This window comes from Schistocerca serialis, chromosome 8, assembly GCF_023864345.2.
Source record: "Schistocerca serialis cubense isolate TAMUIC-IGC-003099 chromosome 8, iqSchSeri2.2, whole genome shotgun sequence".
NCBI lineage: Eukaryota > Metazoa > Arthropoda > Insecta > Orthoptera > Acrididae > Schistocerca > Schistocerca serialis.
The window spans coordinates 441270415-441296668 of record NC_064645.1 but is presented as its reverse complement, the minus strand read 5'-3'; the positions used below and the strand labels follow the sequence as shown (position 1 = coordinate 441296668).

Genomic DNA, 26254 nt, shown 5'->3' with positions numbered 1-26254 from the left:
TATGTTACAAAATGTTCAGAAACCAACAAGGATGCGTTTTAAGATCATATGACTAATCGATAGACCAACGTACGTTGGATGCTAAGCGCTTTGTGAAACATGGTTGTATCAAGAATGCGAATATGGCGGCCCCTGTATTTGCCGCCCGAGGCAGATACCCCCCCCCCCCTCCGCCCCCAATCCCTAGATCAAGGCCTGGTGCTAACAAAGAAACATATAGTGAATCTTCGGAGACTAAAAACTATAAGAAGTCTACAAGGTAGAAATGGGAGTAACAGTGAGCTTAAAATTATAGTGGGAAAATTCCGTTGCTTTATTACATTTTCAAAACTGTCAAAAGGCTTAGCCGCAGCTGTCTGCAAATGACAAAAACTTGCTAATATGCACAGTGTGTTCATAAGTTTGTGAACTCAAGGTGAAAAGCAAGGGATGTTTGTTTATTGATTACACGAGTTTAGTTGGTGTTTCTGCTAATTGTACCAAAAAAATAAATTATAAAATCGGTGCTCATACGAAGTGCATATCACCCATGAAACGCGTAGAAATCATACGTAGCGAAGAAAGACAAAGTTTAGAAAAATTCATGAGTGAAAGTGAAAACTTGTGGAGAAAGCAACATAAAAAAAAAATCACAACTTCTTTGTTGTTCAAATTTGCATATTTAATAGCTAAACAGAAATAATCATTCAAATAATATCTCACAGTATTCAAGCTACAAAACTTTAATGATTTATTAATCGGTAATATGCTTCAATCTAACAATGCATGACGAAATATCGTATGTTGATAGGAGAAGAAATGAGATACAATCTCACTCATTTGCTTAGTAATAGTAGTAGTAGTAGTAGTAGTAGTAGTAGTAGTAGCTTTATTCATCAGTAGATCTCTTTTTACAAGGATATAGGACATGTCAAAGTATTTACAAGCTTAGATCATTTTAAAATAAGCTAATTCATAGAAGCATACATTTACAGACTCCTAGTTAGAGACAATCATTAGATTTACTACTGGTATACAATACTTTTTTTACAAATAACTTATTAAATAATGTAATGTGACACTGTTCACTCATATCTCACCATCAGTCACTGCACATACTATATACACATTGTTTCATAACACTTCACACACAACACACACTGGTGATTTCTGTGCCAGTTTCTGTATGAAACTTCCCGTTTGCTATCCTGAAAAACTGAGTCAGCATCCCTTGATAATGAGTGAAATGTTGAGCTCAAGAAGAGGAAGAGGTGTTAGTGTTGTGCTATCCATAGCTTGGGGATAAGTTTTTCTAGAAAAGGAAGAAAGAAGGAAATAACATATTGTGAAGGTGTTATGTGGAATGTTGGATGTTTTATAATCATTATTGTTATTTATTTGTATAACATTTTTTACCAAATCCCTACTCTGTTTTATCCAAGTAATACTTCAATGTCTAAAATGTATTGCACATCAGGTACTTTTTAGCTGCCTTTCTAAATAAGTGTATTTTTACGATTTATTTAATCTCTTATGGTAATTTATTGTACAGTTTTATTCCTTGGTAGAAAATGCTGTTTTGAGTTTTGTGCTTATTTTTTCTTGGTAAATGTAAGTTGAGTCTAGCTCTTGTTCCATGGTCACAGACAGATTTGTTTGTGCAGTGATTACCAATGTTATTTTTTATGTGTACAACTGACTGGTGAATGTAATCACATGGAGCAGTTGAAATCCTCTGTGTTTTGAACAGATCTTTACAATGATCTCAACTACTATTTTAGTTATTATTCACATGGGTCTTTCCTGGAGTTTGAAAATTGTGTTCATATTTTGTGCATTTATTCCCCAAAAAAGAATTCCACAGCTAAGAATTGAGTGTACAAATGAATAGTATGTAACTAAAAGACACTGCATGTCACACACTGATGATAGGATTCCAAGGGCATAACATGCTGAAGACATTCTGTTTGCAAGTACCTTTGTGTGTTCACACCACTTCAACTGAGAATCAACATTGATTCCTAGAAATTTTGCATATGTTACACAATCTATAGAGGTGCCATCTACATTTAATTTAACGTTGTCATTTCCCCTCTTCAAACTGAAATTCATGGCATTAGTTTTCTTTAGGTTCAATGTCATTTTATTGCTTATTGAGCAATCGTAAACTTCCTTGAGAGTTTCATTTGCTTTCTCTGCAAGGAATTCTCTTGTTTTCTCAGTGACTGTTATACTGCTGCCATCAATGAAGAGAATTTTTTCACCATGAGAGACTTCTTGCTTAGGTTCCATATGGTACTTTGGTGCCAGACAAGCCGTTCACTTTGTCTACAAGAAGAAAGAAGAAGCTCAATTCTGATGAGTATCTTTTTATATGGGCCTACTGGGAAAGTCATTGATGTATATCAGGAACAGTATTGGTAGTAATATGCTACCTTGCAGAACCCCTATATTAATGTATTTTGGTTCCGATAAGTGTTTTACTAAATGTTTAGATCTATTTGAAGCATGTGTTATCTCTTTGTACCCTGTCTGCTAGGTATGATCGAAACAAGTCATTAGCTATACCTCTTATTCGTAATGCTTCTAATTTATTTAATAGAATCTTGTGGTAGAGTGTATCAAAGGCCTCAGAGAGATCCAAAAATGTGTGTGTGACACACACACATCTTTGTCAAGAGCATTAAGTTCAACGTTTGTGAATTCTACTATGGGTGACTCCGTATTTTTGCCACTTCAGAAACCAAGCTGTGATTTGCTTAAAAGATTGTATTTATTCAGTTAATTCATTAATCTATCTTTCATAATTGCTTCTATTATTTTTGAGAATGGTGACAGCAGGGAATTGGGCCGATAATTTTCTACGTCTTCTACATTACCTTTCTTAAGCAAAGATACAACTCTTGCCTGTTTTAACTACTGTGGAAATGTCCCTGATGTGAAGGATTCATTTATTATATTTGTTAAGGGGCCTTGTATAAACTCTATGCATTGTTTCAGTACACACTTTGGTACTTCATCTAAGCCTACTGACTTTTTGTTTTTAGTTTTTACAATCGGGTACAGACAATAGTATCATGATGGAGGAAAGTGCAATGATTTCCAAAAAAACCTGTTTAACAATACAGGGTGATTCAAAAAGAGGTAACAAATTTCAATTCTTTATTATAGACAAACTGTGAAAGATAGAAACACATTACGCCTGTCACTGGATAGAGGAAGGCTCAAAGTCTTATGTTTGCACAGACGCTATACTGTACAGTCAACATGTGTATTGCTCGAGAAACATCAAACCGGAACCCCATTTCATTCTACACACATCTCAACAGGTCCCTGTTTATTGAATCAACAGCTTCAATGATTCGATTTCTCAGAACCAGGAACAGAGTAGCTGTCTCAGGTGGGACAAAGCCTTTGTCTTGTATATACACCTACAGAAAAATTGCAAGATGTGAGTTCTGGTAACCCAGAGTGCAAAAGCAATGAACAAGGTCTTGTTGTCCAACTCTTCCATTCCAACGATGTGGGGCGGTGTTGTTAAGATAACGCCACACTTTAAGGTGAAAATGAGGTGGGATGCCATCATGCATGGTGGGGTGCCATCATGCATAAAAGTGTAATCATTGGAATCTTTGTCCAGTTGAGGTAACAACAAATTTTGCAGCACATCCGAAAAGTATGACATTCCTGTCACAGTTTTCTCCACAAAAGAGGAAGGTCCATAAACTTTGTGAACAGAAACGGCACAAAACACATTCAGTGTCGGTGACTCTCTTTCATGTTCGACGACGGCATCAGGATACTGTGACCCCGAAATTCTTACATTATGGGTGTTTACTTTACCCGATAGATGAAACGCCGATTCGTCCGAAAACATGAGTCGTCCGGAAAAAGTATCCTTTGCCATATCCTGGAGAACTGGAATGGAAAATTCGTACCTTCTGTTATGGTCGCCGGGACGCAATTACTGCAGTAACTACAACTTGTAAGACTTCATAAGCACCGTTATTTGAGGAAGTCGAAGTTCCTGGCCTACCAGTCTTGTGGAATTTTGAGGGCTCCGTGTGAACGCATCTGGGATGCACTCGACATTTTCATCAGACGTGTTTGGCCGACCAATGCTCCTCCCTCTGTCTATGCAACAAGCTTCCAAGAACGTTTTGTGCCAGTTATATATCTGCCTGTGCAGAGGGGACTTTTCGCTGAAACGACTGCGTATCCAGTGATATGAGCAATATGTTCTTTCTTTTTGAATCACCGTTTATATGTATGTCCGTTCTTCGAGAGAGTTACTTGCAATTATTTTTTCTCCACATTACTGAATTAGAAATTTGGTTAGGAAAAGGTATTTTCAGTACACTGCTAGTAATTCTCGAAAAATATAACATTAAACTATCTTGTACTATCGCAACAGATCGTGCATCAACAAGCTTGCATCTTACAAATGTGCTGTCGCTCTTCTGCGTAATTATTTATACAAGGACTTAATTGTAGTGCAATGTTCTTGATTTCTCAAAGCAAAACAAGAAACTGACGAGTATACAAAAGCTTTTGAATCACGAAAACAATTAACTCGCCACGAATTGTTGGCATTAGTCAATCCCGGATACCACAGACACCGAAAGATTTGCCTAAGTAGAACATTAAAGGGGGTGCCACACCTACAGGGAGCAGACCCAGCGAAATTTACGACCAGTGCTCGAAAACAAACGCTTTACAGCTATAAAAGGTTCTATAGCTCGTCGCCCGAAAACTTGCTTGCGTAGGAGGGATGCCGTGTTCGATTCCCGGGCTCAAGAAATGTGTCTTTGTAGAAGAGTGATTGTACTTTACCAAAACAATACGCATAAGGGCCAAAGCGTATTAATCATCTGTTTAAAGTCATATCAACATATGACAGCTAATTTGTTAACAATACATAATGCATCAATGCGTGCTTCACAGTTGGCAGTATATCATAAACTGTGTAACATCTTTGATTGCAATAAAGAACATTGAATATAATGAATATCATAAATTATGTTCCTTTAAACCTATGTTATGAACTGACGTCTTTATAATTGCATTCTTCATAATACAAACGTACAAATGCATGTCCCCCTTGTTGGGGGCATTGATGTAAGAAGCGCCTCTCAGTATTAGCATGGGCACCTCTTAACATTTCTGCAGAGGAGGAGGAGGAGGAGGAGATTAGTGTTTAACATCCCGTAGACAACGAGGTCATTAGAGACGGAGCGTAAGCTCGGGTGAGGGAAGGATTGGGAAGGAAATCGGCCGTGCCCTTTCAAAGGAACCATCCCGGCATTTGCCTGAAGCGATTTAGGGAAATCAAGGAAAACCTAAATCAGGATGGCCGGAGATGGGATTGAACCGTCGTCCTCCCGAATGCGAATTTCTGCAGATACTGAAGTGCAAGCATGATGTATTCTTCCTTAAACACATGTGAATTTTCCGTTTCTGTCTCGTAAATCCTGGTTGTGATGTAACCCCATAAGAAAAAATCCAAGGGTGTTAAATCAGACGATCTCTCTGGCCATAGAATAAAACATCACGACTTATCCACCGTTTGGGGATAAGTTCTGAGCTCACAGTGAGAATGTGAAGATGGCTAGAAATTAGCACCTCCCACTAAGTATGAGGGCCTGGCGAAAGATTTCGCCTGAAGCTATGCAATCCACATAACATAGCTGTCATGCAGTTCGTTCTACACGACAATTCTCAGCCGCACTCTGCAGTGGCAGTGAAGATGCTCCTGCAGCGTTTTCAATGAAAAGTGTTTGATCACCCACAACACAGCCCTTAATTGACTACCCCTGAGGTTCATCTCTGCTCAAATAAACCGCTGGCTATGAAGACAATATTTTGACACAGACAGCGAGCTGCAGTCCAGAGTAGAAAATTGTCGAAAAGCACTGGCGGCTATCTTCTATAACGAGGGAGGTGAAAAATAGGTGCAACGCTGCCACAGATGTTTAAGTCTGAGCAGCCACTGTGTAGAGAAGTAGCTGGAAGGTGTAGCGAACCATTGCAAATAAAACAGTTTTGATTTTCACTGTGGTTTCCATTTCACGACGTATTGTTCCTTACTTTCCGAATAGCCCTTGTAGATTGTGCCTATTGACAGTGGCGTCATTGGCGAAATAGCATTCATCTCCCTATTAAATCTGCCTGATGAAACCCGGATTTACGGTTACTTTATTTACGAGACGTCCACAGAAAGACACCCGATTTTGCAAACCGTTTCCATATAGTTTCTGGTATAGGTGCACCTTAAAGGGATGCCATTTTCGTTCCTCCACAATCCTTTGTAGAAGACCTCGATATCCCCAGGTCCGCTGCAGCTCTTCTTTGTCCTAATTACGATGAGAAATTGGAATTACTGGGCGAGATATAATGAGTTTCATCATAATAATAATGAGCATAATAGTATTATTTCTTTCCTTTCTCAGACCTTATGTCTGGTTAAAAATGGAAAGTGACGCGGACCTTGATCAAGCATGACTTCCTTTTTACTGTACGGTATAGGTTACATTCCATTTAGGAACTTTCGGGTAATTGAACATGTTTCAATAATTACAGATTTCTGTAGTTGTATATATACGTTTGGATGTAGCTGTATTGCGTTGATGTACTGGTGGATATTGTGTGGTATGACTCCTGTAGTTGATAGTGTAATTGGTATAATGTCAACTTTATCCTGATGCCACATGTCCTTGACTTCCTCAGCCAGTTGGATGTATTTTTCAATTTTTTCTCCTGTTTTCTTCTGTATATTCGTTGTATTGGGTATGGATATTTCGATTAGTTGTGTTAATTTCTTCTTTTTATTGGTGAGTATGATGTCAGGTTTGTTATGTGGTGTTGTTTTATCTGTTATAATGGTTCTGTTCCAGTATAATTTGTATTCATCATTCTCCAGTACATTTTGTGGTGCATACTTATATGTGGGAACGTGTTGTTTTATTAGTTTATGTTGTATGGCAAGCTGTTGATGTATTATTTTTGCTACATTGTCATGTCTTCTGGGGTATTCTGTATTTGCTAGCATTGTACATCCGCTTGTGATGTGATCTACTGTTTCTATTTGTTGTTTGCAAAGTCTGAATTTATCTGTTGTGGTATTGGGATCTTTAATAATATGCTTGCTCGTAATATCTGGTGTTTATTGTTTGATCCTGTATTGCAATCATGAATCCTTCCGTCTCACTGTATTTATTGCCTTTTCTTAGCCATGTGTTGGATTCATCTTGATCGATGTGTGGCTGTGTTAGATGATACGGGTCCTTGCCATGTACTGTTTTCTTTTTCCAATTTACTTTCTTTGTATCTGTTGATGTTATTTGATCTAAAGGTTTGTAGAAGTGGTTATGAAATTGCAGTGGTGTAGGTGATGTATTTATATGAGTGATTGCTTTGTGTATTTTGCTAGTTTCTGCTCGTTCTAGAAAGAATTTTCTTAAATTGTCTACCTTTCCATAATGTAGGTTTTTATGTCGATAAATCCCCTTCCTCCTTCCTTCCTGCTTAATGTGAATCTTTCTGTTGCTGAATGTATGTGATGTATTCTATATTTGTGGCATTGTGATCGTGTAAGTGTATTGAGTGCTTCTAGGTCTGTGTTACTCCATTTCACTACTCCAAATGAGTAGGTCAATATTGGTATAGCATAAGTATTTATAGCTTTTGTCTTGTTTCTTGCTGTCAATTCTGTTTTCAGTATTTTTGTTAGTCTTTGTCTATATTTTTCTTTTAGTTCTTCTTTAATATTTGTATTATCTATTCCTATTTTTTGTCTGTATCCTAAATATTTATAGGCATCTGTTTTTTCATCGTTTCTATGCGGTCGATGTGGTTAGCCAATATGTAATCTTCTTGTTTAGTGTGTTTTCCCTTGACTATGCTAGTTTTCTTACATTTGTCTATTCCAAAAGCCATATTTATATCATTGCTGAATACTTCTGTTATCTTGAGTAATTGGTTGAGTTGTTGATTTGTTGCTGCCAGTAGTTTTAGATCATCCATGTATAGCAAATGTGTGATTTTGTGTTGGTATGTTCCAGTAATATTGTATCCATAATTTGTATTATTTAGCATGTTGAATAGTGGGTTCAGAGCAAGGCAGAACCAGAAAGGACTTAATGAGTCTCCTTGGTATATTCCACACTTAATCTGCATTGGCTGTGATGTGGTATTATTTGAATTTGTTTGGATATTAAGTGTGGTTTTCCAATTTTTCATTACTATGTTATGAACTGTATCAATTTAGGATCTACTTTGCATATTTCCAATATTTGTAGTAACCATGAGTGGGGTACACTATCAAAAGCTTTTTGGTAATCAATGTATGCGTAGTGTAGCGACCTTCGTTTAGTTTTAGCTTGATATGTCACCTCTGCATCTATTATCTGTTGCTCTTTACATCCTCGTGCTCCTTTGCAACAGCCTTTTTGTTCTTCATTTATAATTTTCTTCTGTGTTGTATGTGCCATTAATTTCTGTGTAATGACTGAAGTTAATATTTTGTATATTGTTAGTAGGCATGTTATGCGGCGATATTTAGCTGGGTTTGCTGTGTCTGCTTGATCTTTAGGTTTCAGATAAGTTATTCCATGTGTGAGTGTATCAGGGAATGTGTATGGGTCTGCAATGTAACTGTTAAATAATTTAATTAAATGTGAATCTGTTGAGGTGAACTTCTTTAGCCAGAAATTTGCTATTTTATCTTTTCCAGGGGCTTTCCAATTGTGAGTAGAATTAATTGCTTGGGTGACTTCATGTTGCAAAATTATTGCTTCAGGCATTTGTGGTATCATCTTGTATGCGTCTGTTTCTTCTTGTATCCACCGTGCATGCCTGTTATGCTGTACCGGGTTTGACCATATGTTGCTCCAGAAGTGTTCCATGTCTGTTATGGTTGGTGGATTGTCTATTTTAATGTGTGTGTTATCTATTGTCTGGTAAAATTTTTTTTGGTTTGTGTTGAATGTTTGATTTTGTTTCCTTCTATCTTCACTTTTTTTGTATCATCTAAGTCGTTTGGCCAATGCTTGTAATTTCTGCTTCTTTTCATCTAATTGCTCTATCGCTTCTTGTTGTGAGATTTTATCTAACCTTTTGCGTTTTTTGTCTGACATTTCATTTCTTATAAATTGCGTTAGCTGTCCGATGTCTTTCCTCAGTTTTTCTATTCTGATCTGTAGCCTGTGTTGCCATGCTGGTTTTGTGGGTTTCTTCTGTGTGTTGGTTGGTTCTGATCTCTGCCTAGTGTGTATATTTAGTGTAGTGAGTGCTCCTATATAAACCAGTACTTGTAACTCTTCCATAGTTGTATTTTCATTTATTTTGTTGTGTATGATTGTGTTGATAGTTGTTATTGTTGTTTCGACTTGTGGGTTATTTGGTGGTCTATGCAAGAATGGTCTAATGTCTGTATTGGTGTCTTTGTATTCTATATATGTCAGCTGAAATTTTTCTTCTATATCTAACATGTGTGTCACTTCGTGTTCTATTTGTGCTTGTTCTGGTGGCTGTCTTAAAATTTCGTTTTCCTCTGATTGTTCATTGATGCGTGTTGTTCTTTGTTTGTTTGCTCTGGGATGTTTGAGACCATTACTGTATTTTCTTCTTCTTCTGATTGCACATTATTTTGTTCCAGTATTTGTTGTACTTGTTGTTTGATGTTTTCTAATTCTGACTGGGGTATCCTGTTATTTTTTATTATTACACAGATCTGATCAGCTAGTCGTTGTTCTGTTAAAAATTTTAATTCTGGGTATCTGGTAATAAATGTTGTGTATACTTGTGATCTGTATCCAGTTGTGTTGGTTCCTAGGTTTGTTGCTTGGTAATAACAGAACATGAGGTGTCGATTAACTTCATCTGACCATCTCATCCTCTGTCTTTGTTTTCCTTCTAGGGTGGTTGCAGGAAGCATATCCTGCAAAACACCTCTATTTGGATTTAAATCATTTTCCATGTGGCTAGCAGTGTCGTTACCATTGTGGACGGGCATAGGGTTGAAGCGTCGTCCCCGACCATGACAGCGATTGTCCGAGGCTTCATTAGTTCTGTCCTGAACCAACTAATCACACTAAAAGGGGGGTTAGCACTAATAGTGGTTTGTTCTTTTCGTCGCCTTTTACGACTGGCAGAACATACCGGAGGCCTATTCTTTTCCCGGGCCTCCACAGGTTTTATTATTATTATTATTGTTACTATTATTATTATAGGTACAAATAATACTGCATCTAAATGCATTAGCATGATAACACTTTCGTTTATATAGCATTGTACGTACACCTTATTTTCATTTAAGCTATGCTTACCGTGCGCGGGATGTGCTCCAAAATACTCTGTAACATTCCGGACAAAATCGGATGTGTCACAGATTCGTATTTCCAAGACACATTGTACCTGGAAATCTTCCTCGGTTTTTAAACGCATTTCTGTACGTCTAAAATAATGACGTAGCGTTGGAGAAGGTTGTGCGGACAGCCTTCGGGCTTGAGGTGCATTGCCGTGCGTCTCCCGATAGATCAGTATCGTATCGGTGTAGTCTTCGGTGGAGTACATTGTAGCTGTTACCTGTCTGACTGTAAGACCTGACTCGATCTACAAAACAGACGGCCACGCGACCTTATCAGAACGGAAACAGGAGGAAAACGCGCGCAGATGGCGGCACAGCTCGATGGAGATTCGCCGGTATGCGCATTTCTCCTTTGAACAGCAGTGACGGGACAACTCTTCTTGCTCTCTCTAAAGTACATGGGAAACATAGAACTAAAGAGTACGGCTTGCGTACGCCATCTGGTATATATATATATATATATATATATATATATACTATCGGGGAGGGGGGATAAAACACTAACGGACTAGGAATCCTACCCCCCCCCCCCCCGCCCTCCCCGATGTTAAAAGGACAAATCACACGCAGGGTTAAATCCTCCGACAAACGTAACATAGCATTGCCAAACATCCTGATCTCCATGGGATATCTTGATAGACTTCTGGAAAAAAATCGCAACATCAAAAAATAAGTAATGTAGGGTAATGAAATTTCCGGAATACATTTGTCTGGGTAATGTATTTAAGTGATTAACATAACGAGATCACAGGTTAATGTAAGCGCGAGATAAGCCGCTGCAAATGTGAAATGCTGGCACATTAATAAGCAGTTTGACCACTAGAATGTTGGATGCAAGCTTGCAAACGTGTGTGCGTTGTGTTGTACAGGTACTGGATGTCAGTTTGTGGAGCTGAGCCCCACGCCTGATCCCCTTAGTCGGTCAATAAAGGGACGATTAATGCTGTCTGTAGATGACGCTGGAGTTGTAGCCGATGATGTCCCATACGTGCTCGATTGGAGAGAGATCTCGTGATTGAGCAGGCCAAGGCAACATGTCGACAATCTGTAGAGCATGTTAGTTGACAACAGCGGTATGTGGGCGAACGTCATCGTGTTGAAAAACTCTCCTGGATGCTGTCCAGGAGTGGCAGCACAACAGGTCGAATCACCAGATTGACCCACAGGTTTGCAGTCAAGGTTTGTGGAATAACCATGCGAGTGCTCCTACTATCACGAAATCGCACCCAAAAACCATAACCCCAGGTGTAGGTCCAGTTTGTCTACCATGAAGACCGGTTGGTTGCAGGGCTTCAAACGGTATCCTTCCAACACGTGGCCACCACTAGCACTGCGGTAGAACCAGCTTTCATCAGAAAACACAACAGATCTCCACTCTGCCCTCCAATGAGTTCTCGTTGGACACCACTGAAGGCGCAAATTGCAGTGGTTTCGGTTCAGTCTGGCTCGGACCTGTCCTTAAAGTAACTGATATGTAATAGGTCGTTGTGTTACTGTGGGGCCAACTGCTGCTAAAATTGGTGCTGCAGATGCAGTACGATGTGACAGAACCATACGCTGAACAGGATGGTACTTTCACGTGGCCGTCCATGGCCCAGTCTTCTTGCTGCCGTACATTCCCGTGACCACCACTGCCAGCAATCATGTACAGTGGCTACATTCCTGCCAAGTTTTTCTGAAATATCGCAGAAGGAACATCGCGCTTCTCGTAGCCCTGCTGCACGACCTCGTTCAAACCCCATTGATCCATCGTGGATCGTGTATCGGCGCTCAGTGTGGTATTAATAATGGTGTCTCTGTCGCCTTAAAGGCTTGACCAGCATAAACTCACTACGTACAAGGACAAAGGTAACTTACTTTCATAACCATTGCAGCATGAATTTAACGGTAATGTGATTTTCACCATTGCAGCGTGAATTTAACGATAATGTGATTTTCACCTCATAGTGGCGCTATTGGCGCCACTCTTATGTGACTGGCACGAAATGTGAACAGACATCATCTTTCGGAAATAGAAATACGTCTACCAACTTTCCTTTATGTCGCACAACTCCTTCTTGGTATTGCGATTGTTTTTCTGTCAGTGTATTTAGTGGTGTCATTACCGATCCGTTTAAGCCTTGCCGAACATCCACAGGGCGCTACTGGAAAGAAAAGCGGTTCCTTTTTCGTAGCGCTGCGCCCCTTCTGATCCGCCGCTGCAGACGCGCCATGTTTCGATTCCGTCATAGTGTCTACCATATTAATGACCAGGATGTCTCTCTCTCACTTCTCTGACTGAATAAGAAAATGAAAAAGTGCAATTGAAAAGTAAACCCTGGGCGCCACTATTTCTGGAAGGAAGTTTAGTTAAAGCTTTTCTTAAAAGGCAGCCAATGTACCGTACCATGTAGCGGCTACAAATGGTAAACATGTAGGTGTTGTCAAGACAGCTGACTTTGTGCAGAGTTATTGGAAAAACATTAACTCGATGCTGTTTCTGGTCGTGTGTGATTCCCGCCACAGTCTCATGCTCATTGACGTTTGAGTAAGGCGGGCTGCAAGATGAGACGCAGGCCCGTGAGGAGACGCAGGGGGGCTCACGCCAAATTCCTCACGGCAGCGTGAGTCACGGCGACAACCATCGCAAGTTGGGTCGCAGTTTCAATACGCAGTTTGCTGAGGAACTTTGGCTCTGGCAGAGATGGCAACTACTTCTGCTGTGTTAATAGATATAAGTTCAGAATCGGATTCCGAGTTTGAGTGCGAAACGGTGTGATATATATATATATATATACTCGGACGATAGTTTCGATTCTATATTGATATCAAAGACGTGATTAAATCCATATATTCCGTTTTCACTGGTAGATATGGAGGGCTACACGCTAGTAAGGAATGATATTGTAAGGAACGTAGGCATCTTTTTGATAAACATTTAACCAGGACAGAGCACATCACGAAAATATGCTACAGAGTTTTAACAATGCCAATGTAGAATCTTAACAACGAATTACAATGCAACTTACCATTTCGTATGTCCGTTTCCTTGGCCACTTCCTCCCACTTCTCAGCTTTCAGCTTCGTTTTCAAGTAATCTTCATGGCTTGTATCATACAGAACTTTTCGAACACGTACAGCTTCAATTAGCTTTTTCTCCATTTCGAACTACCAACAGCCAGAACCACCGTGAGCCTTGCAGTAAACTGCGTACAGGAGAGTGCGGTCCGCAGGGTCACCAAATGCAGGAACTGCGTCACGTCACACTGCGCTCTAACGTGCGCGGGACCATTCAGCTGTGTGGTTCGCAAAAACTCATCGTGAGTCACCCTGCGTAACCTCACCGACCTGCGTCTCATCTTGCGGGCAGCCTAACAGACGTTCGCCAGAATGATGTTAGTTCAAGAATTGATTGCTTTAAGAAGTTCATTGATGATGATTTTTTTTCAAACCAGGCAATTGTATGAAGGCTGTGATTACTTTGCTCTTATAAACGTTGGTGATTAATGTTTGGGTAAGTCATCTTTCTTACTCCGATAATACGGAGACAACTTCTTTTCAAAGAGTTTTCAGATCCTTTCTCTGTAGGTCTAGGAGATACACAATGTGATCAAAAGTATCTGGACACCCCAAAAAACATACGTTTTTCATATTAGGTGCATTTTGCTGCCACCTACTGCTAGGTACTCCATGTTAGCGACCTCATTAGGTATTAGACATCGTGAGAGACCAGAATGGGGCGCTCCGTGGAACTCACGGACTTCGAACGTGATCAGGTGATTGGGTGTCACTTGTGACATAAGTCCGTACGCGAGATTTCCACACTCCTAAACATCCCCAGGTCCACTGTTTCCGATGTGATAGGGAAGTGGAAACGTGAAGGGACATGTACAGCACAAAAGCGCACAGGCCGACCTGGTCTGTTAACTGACAGAGACTGCCAACAGTTGAAGAGGGCAGTAACGTATAATAGGCAGACATCTATCCAGACCATCACACAGGAATTCCAAACTGCGTCAGGACCCACTGCAAGTACTATGACAGTTAGGCGGGAGGTGAGAAAACTTGGATTTCATGGTCTAGTGGCTGCTTGTAAGCCACACATCACGCCAGTAAATGCCAAACGACGCCTCACTCGGTGTAAGGAGCGTAAAAATTGGACGACTGAACAGTGGATATACGTTGTGTGGAGCGACGAATCACGGTATACAATGTGGCGATCCGATGGCAGGGTGTGGGTATGGCGAATACCTGGTGGACATCACCTGTGAGCGTGTGTAGTGCCAATAGTAAAACTCGGAGGCGGTGGTGTTATGGTGTGGTCGTGTTTTTCGTGGTCAGGGCCTCTACCCCTTGTTGTTCTGCGTGGCACTATCACAGCACAGGTCTACATTGATGTTTTAAGCACCTTCTTGGTTCCCAATTCGAGGATTGTGATTGCATCTTTCAACACGATCGAGCACCTGTTCATAATGCATGGCCTATGGCGGAGTGATTACATGACAATAACATCCCTGTAATGGACTGACCTGCACAGAGTCCTGGCCTGAATCCTATAGAACACCTTTTGGATGTTTTGGAACGCCGACTTTGTGCCATGCCTCATGGACCGACATCGATACCTGTCCTCAGTGCAGCACTCCGTGAAGAATGGGCTGCCATTCCCTAAGATACCTTCCAGTACCTGATTGAACGTATGTCTGCGAGATTGGAAGCTGTCATCAAGGGTAAGGGTAGGCCAACACCATATTGAATTCCAGCATTACCGATGGAGGGTGCCACGAACTTGTAAGTCATTTTCAGCCAGGTGTCCGGATACTTTTGATCGCATAGTGTATGTTGAATGTAGTTTTTGGTGTTCCTGCAGAAGAGCGCAAAATTTTTGTCGGCCTTCGAATGTATCTCCAGAATTTGTGATCGAGTCAGATATCGATTTAAAGACACTTCGAGTTCTGATGGTTGCAAGTCATACCAACAGACTCAACACAAGTGGGAAGAAATGTGAGTGACGCTCACCAATCGCCGTCCTCTCCGAAGAACGTTTGTGTAAAGCCCGCTGAAAACTTCAAGTTTGTGCAGTTTATCTGAATTTTCGTCGTTCTCCGTGTTGCATGTCGATGGATGTTGTTCAGCTTCACAAATGAAATCGTATCTCTAGCCGACAGTATGACCTGCACGACTGTACTACTATCCCCCCCCCGCCCCCCCCCCCCCACACACCCCACCCACCACCTCCCCCACCCTGCTAGTGAGCAGCATTTCCAATACGCCACGTGGCGTCTGTTAACATGCTGCGTTACCAGCTGCTTGGCCGGTCAGCAGCGCCACCGAGTGGCATCGTGTGAAGGCAGTTTTTGGAAGCAGTGTTCGCCAGCCTTTGCACCACCGGTGGCGGTAGTCCGGCAACGAACGCCACAGAAACGCGGGGCGCCGAACTTCTGAAGGCACACATTTACACCAATGCTTTGCCAGTGGGGGCGTCATTGAGAAGCGCTTCTAGGTGGCTTCGTGTGAAACCGGCCTTCAGTCAGCTGCGGAGGCTCATATAAGCACATCTACAGCAGTACAGAGCGACCATTTAAAGGGGTGTTTAATATTTGCCCATTAGGCATATATCCCCAGCGAGGAAATATATCGAGCTGCGGTTTTCCCCAAGCTGTAGCGGATAAGGTGGCAAATTTTTTGATGTAAACAAGTAATTTTGAACGTTTATAGCTGCGAAGACAGACACCTACTTTTAAAAAATGGAGCTATACTTATTTTTCCGTGACATTGAAAACAGCCGTCGATTATGAGTTCAGTGCCATAATATTTATGGAACGTTAGCAAGTACACTGAAGCGCCAAAGAAACTGGTTTAGGCATGCATATTCAAGTACAGAGATATTTAAACAGGCAGAATAACGCCTGTATAAGACAACAGATGTCTGGTGCAGTCGTTAGATTGGTTACTGCTGCTACAATGGCAGGTGGTCAAGATTTAAGTGAGTTTGAACGTGGTGTTATAGTCGGCGCACGAGCGATGGAACACAGCATCTCGGAGGTAGCGATGAAGTAGGGATTTTCCAGTACGACCATCAACAAGTGTCAGCATGTGAACCATTCAAAGAGACATCAACGATACGGGCTTGTGGAGCTGAAGGCCCACTCGTGTATTCTTGACGACTGCATGACACAAAGCTTTACGCCTCGCCTGGGCCCGTCAACCCCGACATTGCACTGTTGATGACTGGAAACATGTAGCCTGGTCGGACGAGTCTCGTTTCAAATTATATCGAGCAGATAGACGTGTACGGGTATATAGACAACCTCATGAATCCATGGACCCTGCATGTCAGCAGGGGACTCTTCAAGCTGGTGGAGGCTCTGTAATGGTGTGGGGCGTGTGCAATTGGCGTGATATGGGACCCTGATATGTCTAGATACGACTCTGACAAGTCTGTCTGATCACCTGCATCCATTCTTGTCAATTGTGGACTCCGACGGACTTGTGCACTTCCAGCAGGACAGTATAACACCCCACACGTCCAGAATTGCTACAGAGTGGCTCCAGGAACACTCTTCTGAGTTGAAACACTTCCGCCGGCCACCACCTTCCAGCCATGAACATTATTGAGCATATCTGGGATGCCTTGCAACGTGCTGTTCAGAAGAGATTTCCACCCCGTCGTACTCTCACGGATTTACGGGCTGCCCTGCAGGATTCATTGTGTCAGTTTCCTCCAGTAGTACTTCAGACATTAGTCTAGTCCATGCCACGTCATGTTGCGACACTTCTGCGTACTCGCAGAGGCCGTACACGATATTAGGCAGGGGTACCAGTTTCATTGGCTCTTCATTATAGTAACATGACAACCACGCCACAAATCACTGCCCCGCCGTCAGAAGAGGCGCAATGGGAAGGGGGGAGGGGGGAACTTCAGAAAGAAGTTACGCATTATTGCAGCAGGTCAAGTATATTTCACTGAATTCTGCACTACACTTCAAAGTGACATAGGTACATGACACAATTTTGCAACATAGTCACCAAGTCTCTGTCACGGTCGGAACATTATAGCAGTTGTTCAGCTTCCCGAAAATGGAAACGTACTCCTTGTTCTTGTATCCAGTCGAGAACCGCTGTCGGAAATTAGCCATCTTTGGACAATCTGCGATTTCGCAATCTGCTCCTCGATTGCATGCACGTTCTGGTCTGTGCTTGATATCGACAGCCTTTCTTTTCGATCAGCGTCACCCGCGTTTGTTTGCCCTTGTTGGCATCAATTCACTTCGACTGGACGGAATATTGCATTTGGTCCATATACCGCCAGTATTTCACGATGAATCTGTGAACTTCAACTTTGGGGTACACTTCTGTTCCCGCGCCATTTCATTTGCATACCGTGATGTACCTGTTAACCATACCGTAGCGGAACTGCGTCTGCAGAAACCCACAACATTTTCTCTCTCTGACAATGCGCCACTCTTGTTGCGCAGTGTACTTAGCGTGGAACTACATGTGGAACTAAGTGCAATGTCCCTTCGTACATACAGACACTATGTGCTCAGACATTCCCAAAACATACATTTTTCATATTAGGTGCATTGTGCTGCCACCTATTGCTAGGTACTCCATATCAGCGATCTCAGTAGTCATTAGACATCGTAAGAGACCAGAATGGGGCGCTCCGCGAAACTCACGGACTTCGAACGTGGTCAGGTGATTGGGTGTCACTTGTGTCATACGTCCGTACGGTAGATATCCACAATCCTAAACATCCCTAGGTCCACTGTTTCCGATGTGATAGTGAAGTGGAAACGTGGAGGGACACATACAGCACAAAAGCATACAGGGTGACCTCGTCTGTCGACTGACACAGAACGCCCACAGTTGAGGGTAGTAATGTGTGATAGGCACACATCTATGCAGACCATCACACAGGAATTCCAAACTGCATTAGGATTCACTGCAAGTACTATGACAGTTAGGCGGGAGGTGAGAAAACTTGGATTTCATGGTCGAGTGGCTGCTCATAAGCCACACATCACGCCAGTAAATGCCAAACGACGCCTCACTCGGTGTAAGGAGCGTAAACATTGGACGATTGAACAGTGGATAAACGTTGCGTGGAGTGACGAATCACTGTATACAATGTGGCGATCCGATGGCAGGGTGTGGGTGTGGAGAATACCTGATGAACGTCATCTGTGAGCATGTGTAGTACCAACAGTAAAACTCGGAGGTGGTGGTGCTATGGTGTGGTCATGTTTTTCGTGGAGGGGGCTTGCACCCCTTGTTGTTTTGTGTGGCACTATCACAGCACAGGTCTACATTGATGTTTTAAGGATCTTCTTGCTTCCCACTGTTGAAGAGCAATTCGGGGATGGTGATTGCATCTTTCAACACGATCTAGCACCTGTTCATAATGCACGGCCTGTGGCCGACTTCGTGCCATGCCTCACCGACCGACATCGACCTCTCCTCAGTGCAGCACTCCGTGAAGAATGGGCTGCCCGCATCTCGTGGTCGTGCGGTAGCGTTCTCGCTTCCCACGCCCGGGTTCCCGGGTTCGATTCCCGGCGGGGTCGGGGATTTTCTCTGCCTCGTGATGGCTGGGTGTTGTGTGCTGTCCTTAGGTTAGTTAGGTTTAAGTAGTTCTAAGCTCTAGGGGACTGATGACCACAGATGTTAAGTCCCATAGTGCTCAGAGCCATTTGAACCATTTGAAGAATGGGCTGCCATTCCCCAAGAAATCTTCCAGCACCCAATTGGACGTACGAGACTAGAACTGTCATTAAGACTAAGGGTAGGCCAGCACCGTATTGAATTCTAGCATTACCGATGGAGGACACCACAACTTGTAAGTCATTTTCAGCCAGGTGTCCGGATACTTTTGATGACATAATGTAGCTGGGACCTCGTCAGGACACTCTGGGATGGGGTTGTAGAAATGCAGTAAAAAAATCGTTTAATATAATTAATTTTTATTTAGAACAAAATTACGTGGAACGTGTTGGTACACCATATTTTTAGGAAGATTTCACCTTTTCAGCAGGTCTTTTTTCCTTTTTACGTGTTTATAAAACTCAGTGTACCTGCACGGAGTTTTATAAATACGTAAAAGGGGGAAACAACTTGCTGAAAGTGGTGAAATCTTCCTTAAGATGTGGTGTACTAACTACTTCTGCCGCAACAAGTTCCATGTAATTGTGTTCTAAACAGAAAGTAATTGCTTGTAGTTAAACTGCCACTATAAGATTCATTCCACAGTCGCTTGCGAAAGTCGATTACTTTCATTAGTCCACTGGCTCTCGGCATCAACGAAAATACTCTTTCTACGGTGGCGTTTTGTGCGGGAATAGGAATCAAATATTCGCATAATTTTAGCAGCTGACATTTCGTTCAGAATTTACGGTTTCCTTAACAAACTAGACCCACCTTTCTTACACAGGGTATTTTAGACTACCACTCTCGCAGGCATACGTTCAATCAGGTACTGGAAGGTTTCTTGGGGAATGGCAGCCCATTCTTCACAGAGTGTTGCACTGAGGAGAGGTATCGCTGTCGGTTGGTGAGGCCTCGCACGATGTCGGCGTTCCAAAACATCCCAAAGGTGTTCTGTAGGATTCAGGTCAGGACTCTGTGCAGGCCAGTCCATTACAGGGATTTTATTGTCGTGTAACCACTCCATCACAGGCCGTGCATTGTTAACAAGTGCTTGATCGTGGTGAAAGATGCAGTCACCATCCCCGAATTGCTCTTCAACAGTGGGAACCAAGAAGTTGCTTAAAACAATAATGTAGACCTGTGCTGTGATAGTGCCATGCTAAATAACAAGGGGTACAAGCCCCCTCCACGAAAAACACGACCACACTATAGCACCACCGCCTCCTAGTTTTACTGTTGGCACTACAAACGCTGGCAGACGACGTTCACCAGGTATTCGCCATACCCACACCCTGCCATTGGATCGCCACATTGTGTACCGTGATTCGTCACTCCACACAACGTTTATCCACTGTTCAATCGTCCAATGTTTACGCTCCTTACACCAAGCGAGGCATCGTTTGGCATTTACTGGCGTGATGTGCGGCTTATGAGCAGCCGCTCGACCATGAAATCTAAGTTTTATCACCTCCCACCAAACTGTCATAGTACTTGCAGTGGATCCTGATGCAGTTTGGAATTTCTGTGCGATGGTCTGGATAGATGATGTCTGTCTATTACACATTACGACCCTCTTCAACTGTCGACGGTCTGTGTCAGTCAACAGAGCATCACATCGGAAACAGTGGACCTAGAGATGTTTAGGAGTACGGACGTATGACACAAGTGACATCCAGTCACCTGACCACGTTCGAAGTCCGTGAGTTCCGCGGAGCGCCCTATTCTGGTCTCTCACGATGTCTAATGACTACTGAGGCCGCCGATATGGAGTACCTAGCAGTAGGTGACAGCACAATGCACCTAATATGAAAAAAGTATGTTTTTGGGGGTGTTCGGATACTTTTGATCATATAGTGTAGGTACGGCAATCCTAGTAGTGACACACGCGGAAGGTTGTATTGGCAGCTTACTCTTATTACGTTGCGTTCCCTTGACTTCTTTAATTTGCGGGTATGTCCTTCTTTTTATCACTTTTCTACTTCTTATCTCCCATCGACATTTATTTCATTTGGTGCTTCTTTTTTCTTCGTAATGCCAAGTTAAAGAGCTCGACTGAACTTCTTCTCTTCCCAAAAGCTCTTCATGAATTCGCTGTATTTTTGCGTTCCTGTGTCCATTGCTTTTAGTGTTTTTTTTTTTACCTTTTTCTGTGAATGTGTGATTTGCAGCTATGGCAACAAAGTCTTTGGGTTCTTGCGGTATCTTCTGTGGCGCTCAGTTGTTGTACGTCCTGCGTAACCAGCGAATAACCAAATGATTTTTACCTCTTTTCAATTCATTCTATTAAGTAGCTTTTTAGTTAATCTAGTGTTGTCCATTCTACGGAGATAAATTCAATGTGCATAAAATTTCAAGCGTCTTCTACTTATTGCATCAGTGAACTTGCCTATTGCTGTGTATATTGTCTATTTTTTTTTAAATTCGTATACCATTTATATTAATGGGATCATAAATTTTTCTGATAATTTTTTACACTTCCTTTCCAGTTTCATCAGATTTTGAATGACCTCGTAGAAACTTTTTTTCTGAGGTCTGTAATCCTTCACGTAAAGCAGTTTGTAATGCTGAAGTTTTGCATTGAGGGATATCATTCTTTTATTGTCGTGATTCCATGTTGTTCTGTACGCTTTCTTGACGTTGATGGACCTTTCTAAGTTGGCGATACTTTCTAGTTGAGATGGTACTATGATTTCTCCGAGATATTTAGAGGAAGAGACATTTGGAATTGCCCCACATTTTGTTTGTAGTGAGGGTCTTCTGATATTTTGATTTAAATTTTCCATTAAATGAGTCTTTTCATAGGGTATTTTTGGGCCTGTCTTTGATGCTACCCTCTAACTTCTCTATGGCACGCTTGGTTTCTTGCCTAGTCTTAATGAAAATAGTTGCATCATCAGCAGAAGCTAGGCACTTCGCTTTGATTCTGTGTCCCGACGACCAGATGTATATACCCTGCACTTCCTTCCCCTATTTTGTGATGAAATAAATGGTCTAACACTATTTTATTTCAATTTAATAATAGCAATATTCAGTATTGCTTTGATTCATTCAAAATTCTCTCTATTCCCTCTGCAGCGTCTCCCGTACTGGATACTCGCTTTCTCCGCAACTCTGGAAAACGCACGCGCGTTCAGTTCGAAAACTCACGTTGTCGAGACGACAATGTCCAGTGAATGTCCGCCTTCCAAAGAACTTGGCAAGCTGGTTATTATGATACCCTTCCGGTACGTCATAATTTCGCGACATTGTGCATTGTAATTTAGCGAAAACCACACTCGATGTATTTACTCGCTGTGGACGCGTTTCTTGAACGCCTGTCTGAACCACGTCACCCCGTACGTTGCACTTAATCTAGTGAAAAAGTGGTGGAAATCTTTATACATTACTGAGTGCAAGTTTGCAGCGTCCTGAAGCAGGTGCCTAGTTCTGGATCGGCAGAAGTCTGCAGAAATCGGTCAACTTCGGCTCGCTAATATACTACTGGCCATTAAAATTGCTACACCACGGAGATGACGTGCTACAGACGCGAAATTTAACCGACAGGAAGAAGATGCTGTGATATGCAAATGATTAGCTTTTCAGAGCATTCACGCAAGGTTGGATCCGGTGGCGACACCTACAACGTGCTGACATGAGGAACATTTGCAAACGATTTCTCAATACACAAACAGCAGTTGACCGGCTTTGCCTGGTGTAAGGAGGAGAAATGCGTACCATCACGTTTCCGACTTTGATAAAGGTCGGATTGTAGCCTATTGCGATTGCGGTTTATCGTATCGCGACACTGCTGCTCGCGTTGGTCTCGATCCAGTGACTTTTAGCAGAATATGGAATCGGTGGGTTCAGGAGGGTAATACGGAACGCCGTGCTGGATCCCAACGGCCTCGTATCACTAGCAGTCGAGATGACAGGCATGTTATCCGCATGGCTGTAACGGATCGTGCAGCCACGTCTCGATCCCTGTGTCAACAGATGGGGTCGTTTGCAAGACAACAACCATCTGCACGAACAGTTCAACGACGTTTGCAGCAGCATGGACTATCAGCTCGGAGACCATGGCTGCGGTTACCCTTGACGCTGCATCACAGACAGGAGCGCCTGCGATGGTGTACTCAACGACGAACCTGGGTGCACGTATGGCAAAACGTCATTTTTTCGGATGAATCCAGGATCTGTTTACAGCATCATGATGGTCGCAACCGTGTTTGGCGACATCGCGGTGAACACACATTGGTTCGCAGGAGAACTTCTGTAAAGTTTGGAGCGTAGGAGACGAGATACTGGCAGAAGTAAAGCTGTGAGGACCGGGCGTGAGTCGTGCTTCGGTAGCTCAGATGGTAGAGCACTTGCCCGCGAAAGGCAAAGGTCCCGAGTTCGAGTCTCGGTCGGGCACACTGTTTTAATCTGCCAGGAAGTTTCATATCAGCGCACACTCCGCTGCAAAGTGAAAATCTCATTCTGGGCACATTGGAAGCGTGTATTTGTCATCGCCATACTAGTAGGCGTATCACCCGGCGTGATGTTATGGGGTGCCCTTGGTTACACGTCTCGGTCACCTCTTGTTCGCAGTAATGGCACTTTGAACAGTGGACGTTACATTTCAGATGTGTTACGACCCGTGGATCTGCCCTCCATTCGATCCCTGAGAAACCCTACATTTCAGCAGGATAATGCACGACCGCATGTTGCAGGTCCTGTACGGGCCTTTCTGGATACAGAAAATGTTCGACTGCTGCCATGGCCAGCACACTCTCCAGATCTCTCACCAATTGAAAACGTCTGGTCAATGGTGGCCAAGTAACTGGCTCGTCACAATACGCCAGTCACTGCTACTGATGAACTGTGGTAGCGTGTTGAAGCTGCATGGGCAGCTGTACTTGTGCACGCCATCCAAGCTCTGTTTGACTCAATGCCCAGGCGTATCGAGGCCATTATTACAGCCGGAGATGGTTGTTCTGGGTACTGATTTCTCAGGAACTATGCACCCAAATTGCGTGAAGATGTAATCACATGTCAGTTCTAGTATAATATATTTGTCCAATGAATACCCGTTTTTCATCTGCATTTCTTCTTGGTGTAGCAATTTTAATGGCCAGTAGTGTATTTTGTGTCCAGCCGCAAGCAGTGTTTACCTCAGGCCTTTCGAAGTGATTATCGTGCCGTGCCATGCCAAACAAAAAAGCACAAGAGTGTAGTGCCAGCACTGCCTGACGATTGCGCGGCTTGTTCTCCCGTGTTGTATCACCGCCTTTGGCTGGTAATGTGCAGGGAGTCGGTGGGAGGGGCTTGTATCTTCTGCAATCCGTAATCTTCCTGAGAATTCACTCAGAACGTTGTCAACAAACTATACACTGAGGTGGCAAAAGTCGGGGGATACCTCCTAACATCGTGTCGAACATCCTTTTGGCCGGCGTATTGCAGCAACCAGAGTCAACAAGTTGTTGGAAGCCCCCTGCAGAATTGTTGAGCCTTACAGCCCCTGTAGCTGTCTATAATTGCGAGAGTGTTGCCGGTGCAGGATTTTGTTCACGAATTGACCACTCGATTACGTCCCATAAATGTTCGATGGGATTCATGTCGGGCCATCTGGGTGGCTAAATCATTCGCTCGAATTGTCGAGAATGTTCTTCAAACCAGTCGCGAAGAACTGTGTGCCTGGTGACATGGCAGATTGTCATCCATAAAAATTCCATCGTCGTTTGAAGTCCATGAATTGCTGAAAATGGTCTCCAAGAGGTTCAGTTGGATCAGAGGACCCAGTCCCTTCCATCTAAAAACAGCCCACACCGTTATGGAGCCTCCACCATCGTCCACAGTGCCTTATTGACAACCTGGGTACTGGCTTCGGGGGGTGTGCACTACACTCGGAACCCTACCATCAGCTCTTACCAACTGAAATCGGGACTCGTCTGACAAGGCCACGGTTTTCTAGTCGTCTAGGGTCCAACCGATATGGTCATGAGCCCAGGAGAGGTGCTACAGGTGATGTTGCTGAAGGTGATGTCGTGCTGTTAGCAAAGGCACTCACGTCTGTCGTCTGCTACCATAGTCCATTAACGCCAGATTTCGCCACACTGTCCTAACGGATACGTTCGTCATACGTTATTCACTCAATGTTACTTATCTGTTAGCACTGACAATTCTACGTAAACGCCGCTGCTCTCGGTCGTTGAGAGATGGCCATCGGCCTCTACTTTGTCCATGGTGAGAGGTAATACCTGAAATTTGGTATTCTCGGCTCACTCTTGACACTGTGAAAACCCCTGAATATTGAATTCCCTAACGATTTCCGAAATGGAACTACCAACAACAATTCCGTGTTTAATGCCTCTTAGTTCCCGTCGTGCGGGTTAATCACTTCGGAAACACGAATCACGTAAGTATAAATGACAGCTCCGCCGCCGGCCGCTGGTGGCCGAGCGGTTCTAGGCGCTACGGTCGCAGGTTCGAATCCTGCCTCGGGCATGGATGTGTGTGATGTCCTTAGGTTAGTTAGGTTTAAGTAGTTCTAAGTTCTAGGGGATTGATGACCTCAGATGTTAAGCCCCATAGTGCTCAGAACCATTTGAATAGCTCCGCCAATGCACTGTCGTTTTATACCTCGTATACGCAATACTACCGCCGTCTGTATATGTGCACATCGCTATCCCGCGACTTTTGCCACCCTAGCGTAGACTAGAATACCCCGACAAACAGTGGTGGTGGGAAATCGGAGAGGTCTTTGTAATTTGGCAGATTCGACCCTGCACATGGTGTTGCGCCTGCGAGGCGGCGTGATCGAACCCTCGCTGCGGCTACTGGCGCAGAAGTACAACTGCGACAAGCTCATCTGCCGCAAGTGCTACGCGCGCCTCCACCCCAGGGCTACCAACTGTCGCAACAGGATGTGCGGCCACAATGCCGACCTCCGCCCCAAGAAGAAGCTCAAGGCCTGAAGATTCGCTGTGTCATTTCCGTTGCCTGTTGCAACTCAGATTTTGTTCTATAAATAGTATAATTTAAATTATGGATTTCAACCTCTTGATGTTTCTTCTGTGTATACTAGACAATGCTTAATAAATCAATTAATGAAAAGGTTCTTCAGCTTCATTTTTGGATCTGACACCATGTTTACAAGGTAAGAAACTTCCAGAGAACGAAAACGGATTCCAGGAACTGTTATTCACTGTCATCTTTCACTGTTAGGCCTAATCGATTTTGCTAGCATGATCAAATCTCGGTTTTGCTAACTTCAGTTGTTTACACAAATAGTTTCAGTGAATTAACTGACCAACTCCCAAGGGT

General features: G+C 43.0%; 1 protein-coding gene across 1 annotated transcript in view; it reads left to right on the top strand.

Annotated features, from left to right (window-relative positions):
• LOC126417178 (polyubiquitin) overlaps positions 1–25905 on the top strand; it is a 121908-nt gene extending 96003 nt beyond the window's left edge. The window contains exon 6 of the mRNA XM_050085080.1: positions 25706–25905. Within this exon, the coding sequence (XP_049941037.1) occupies positions 25706–25905 (200 nt within the window). The remainder of the gene's footprint in view (positions 1–25705) is intronic.
• The last annotated feature ends 349 nt before the right edge of the window (positions 25906–26254 follow it).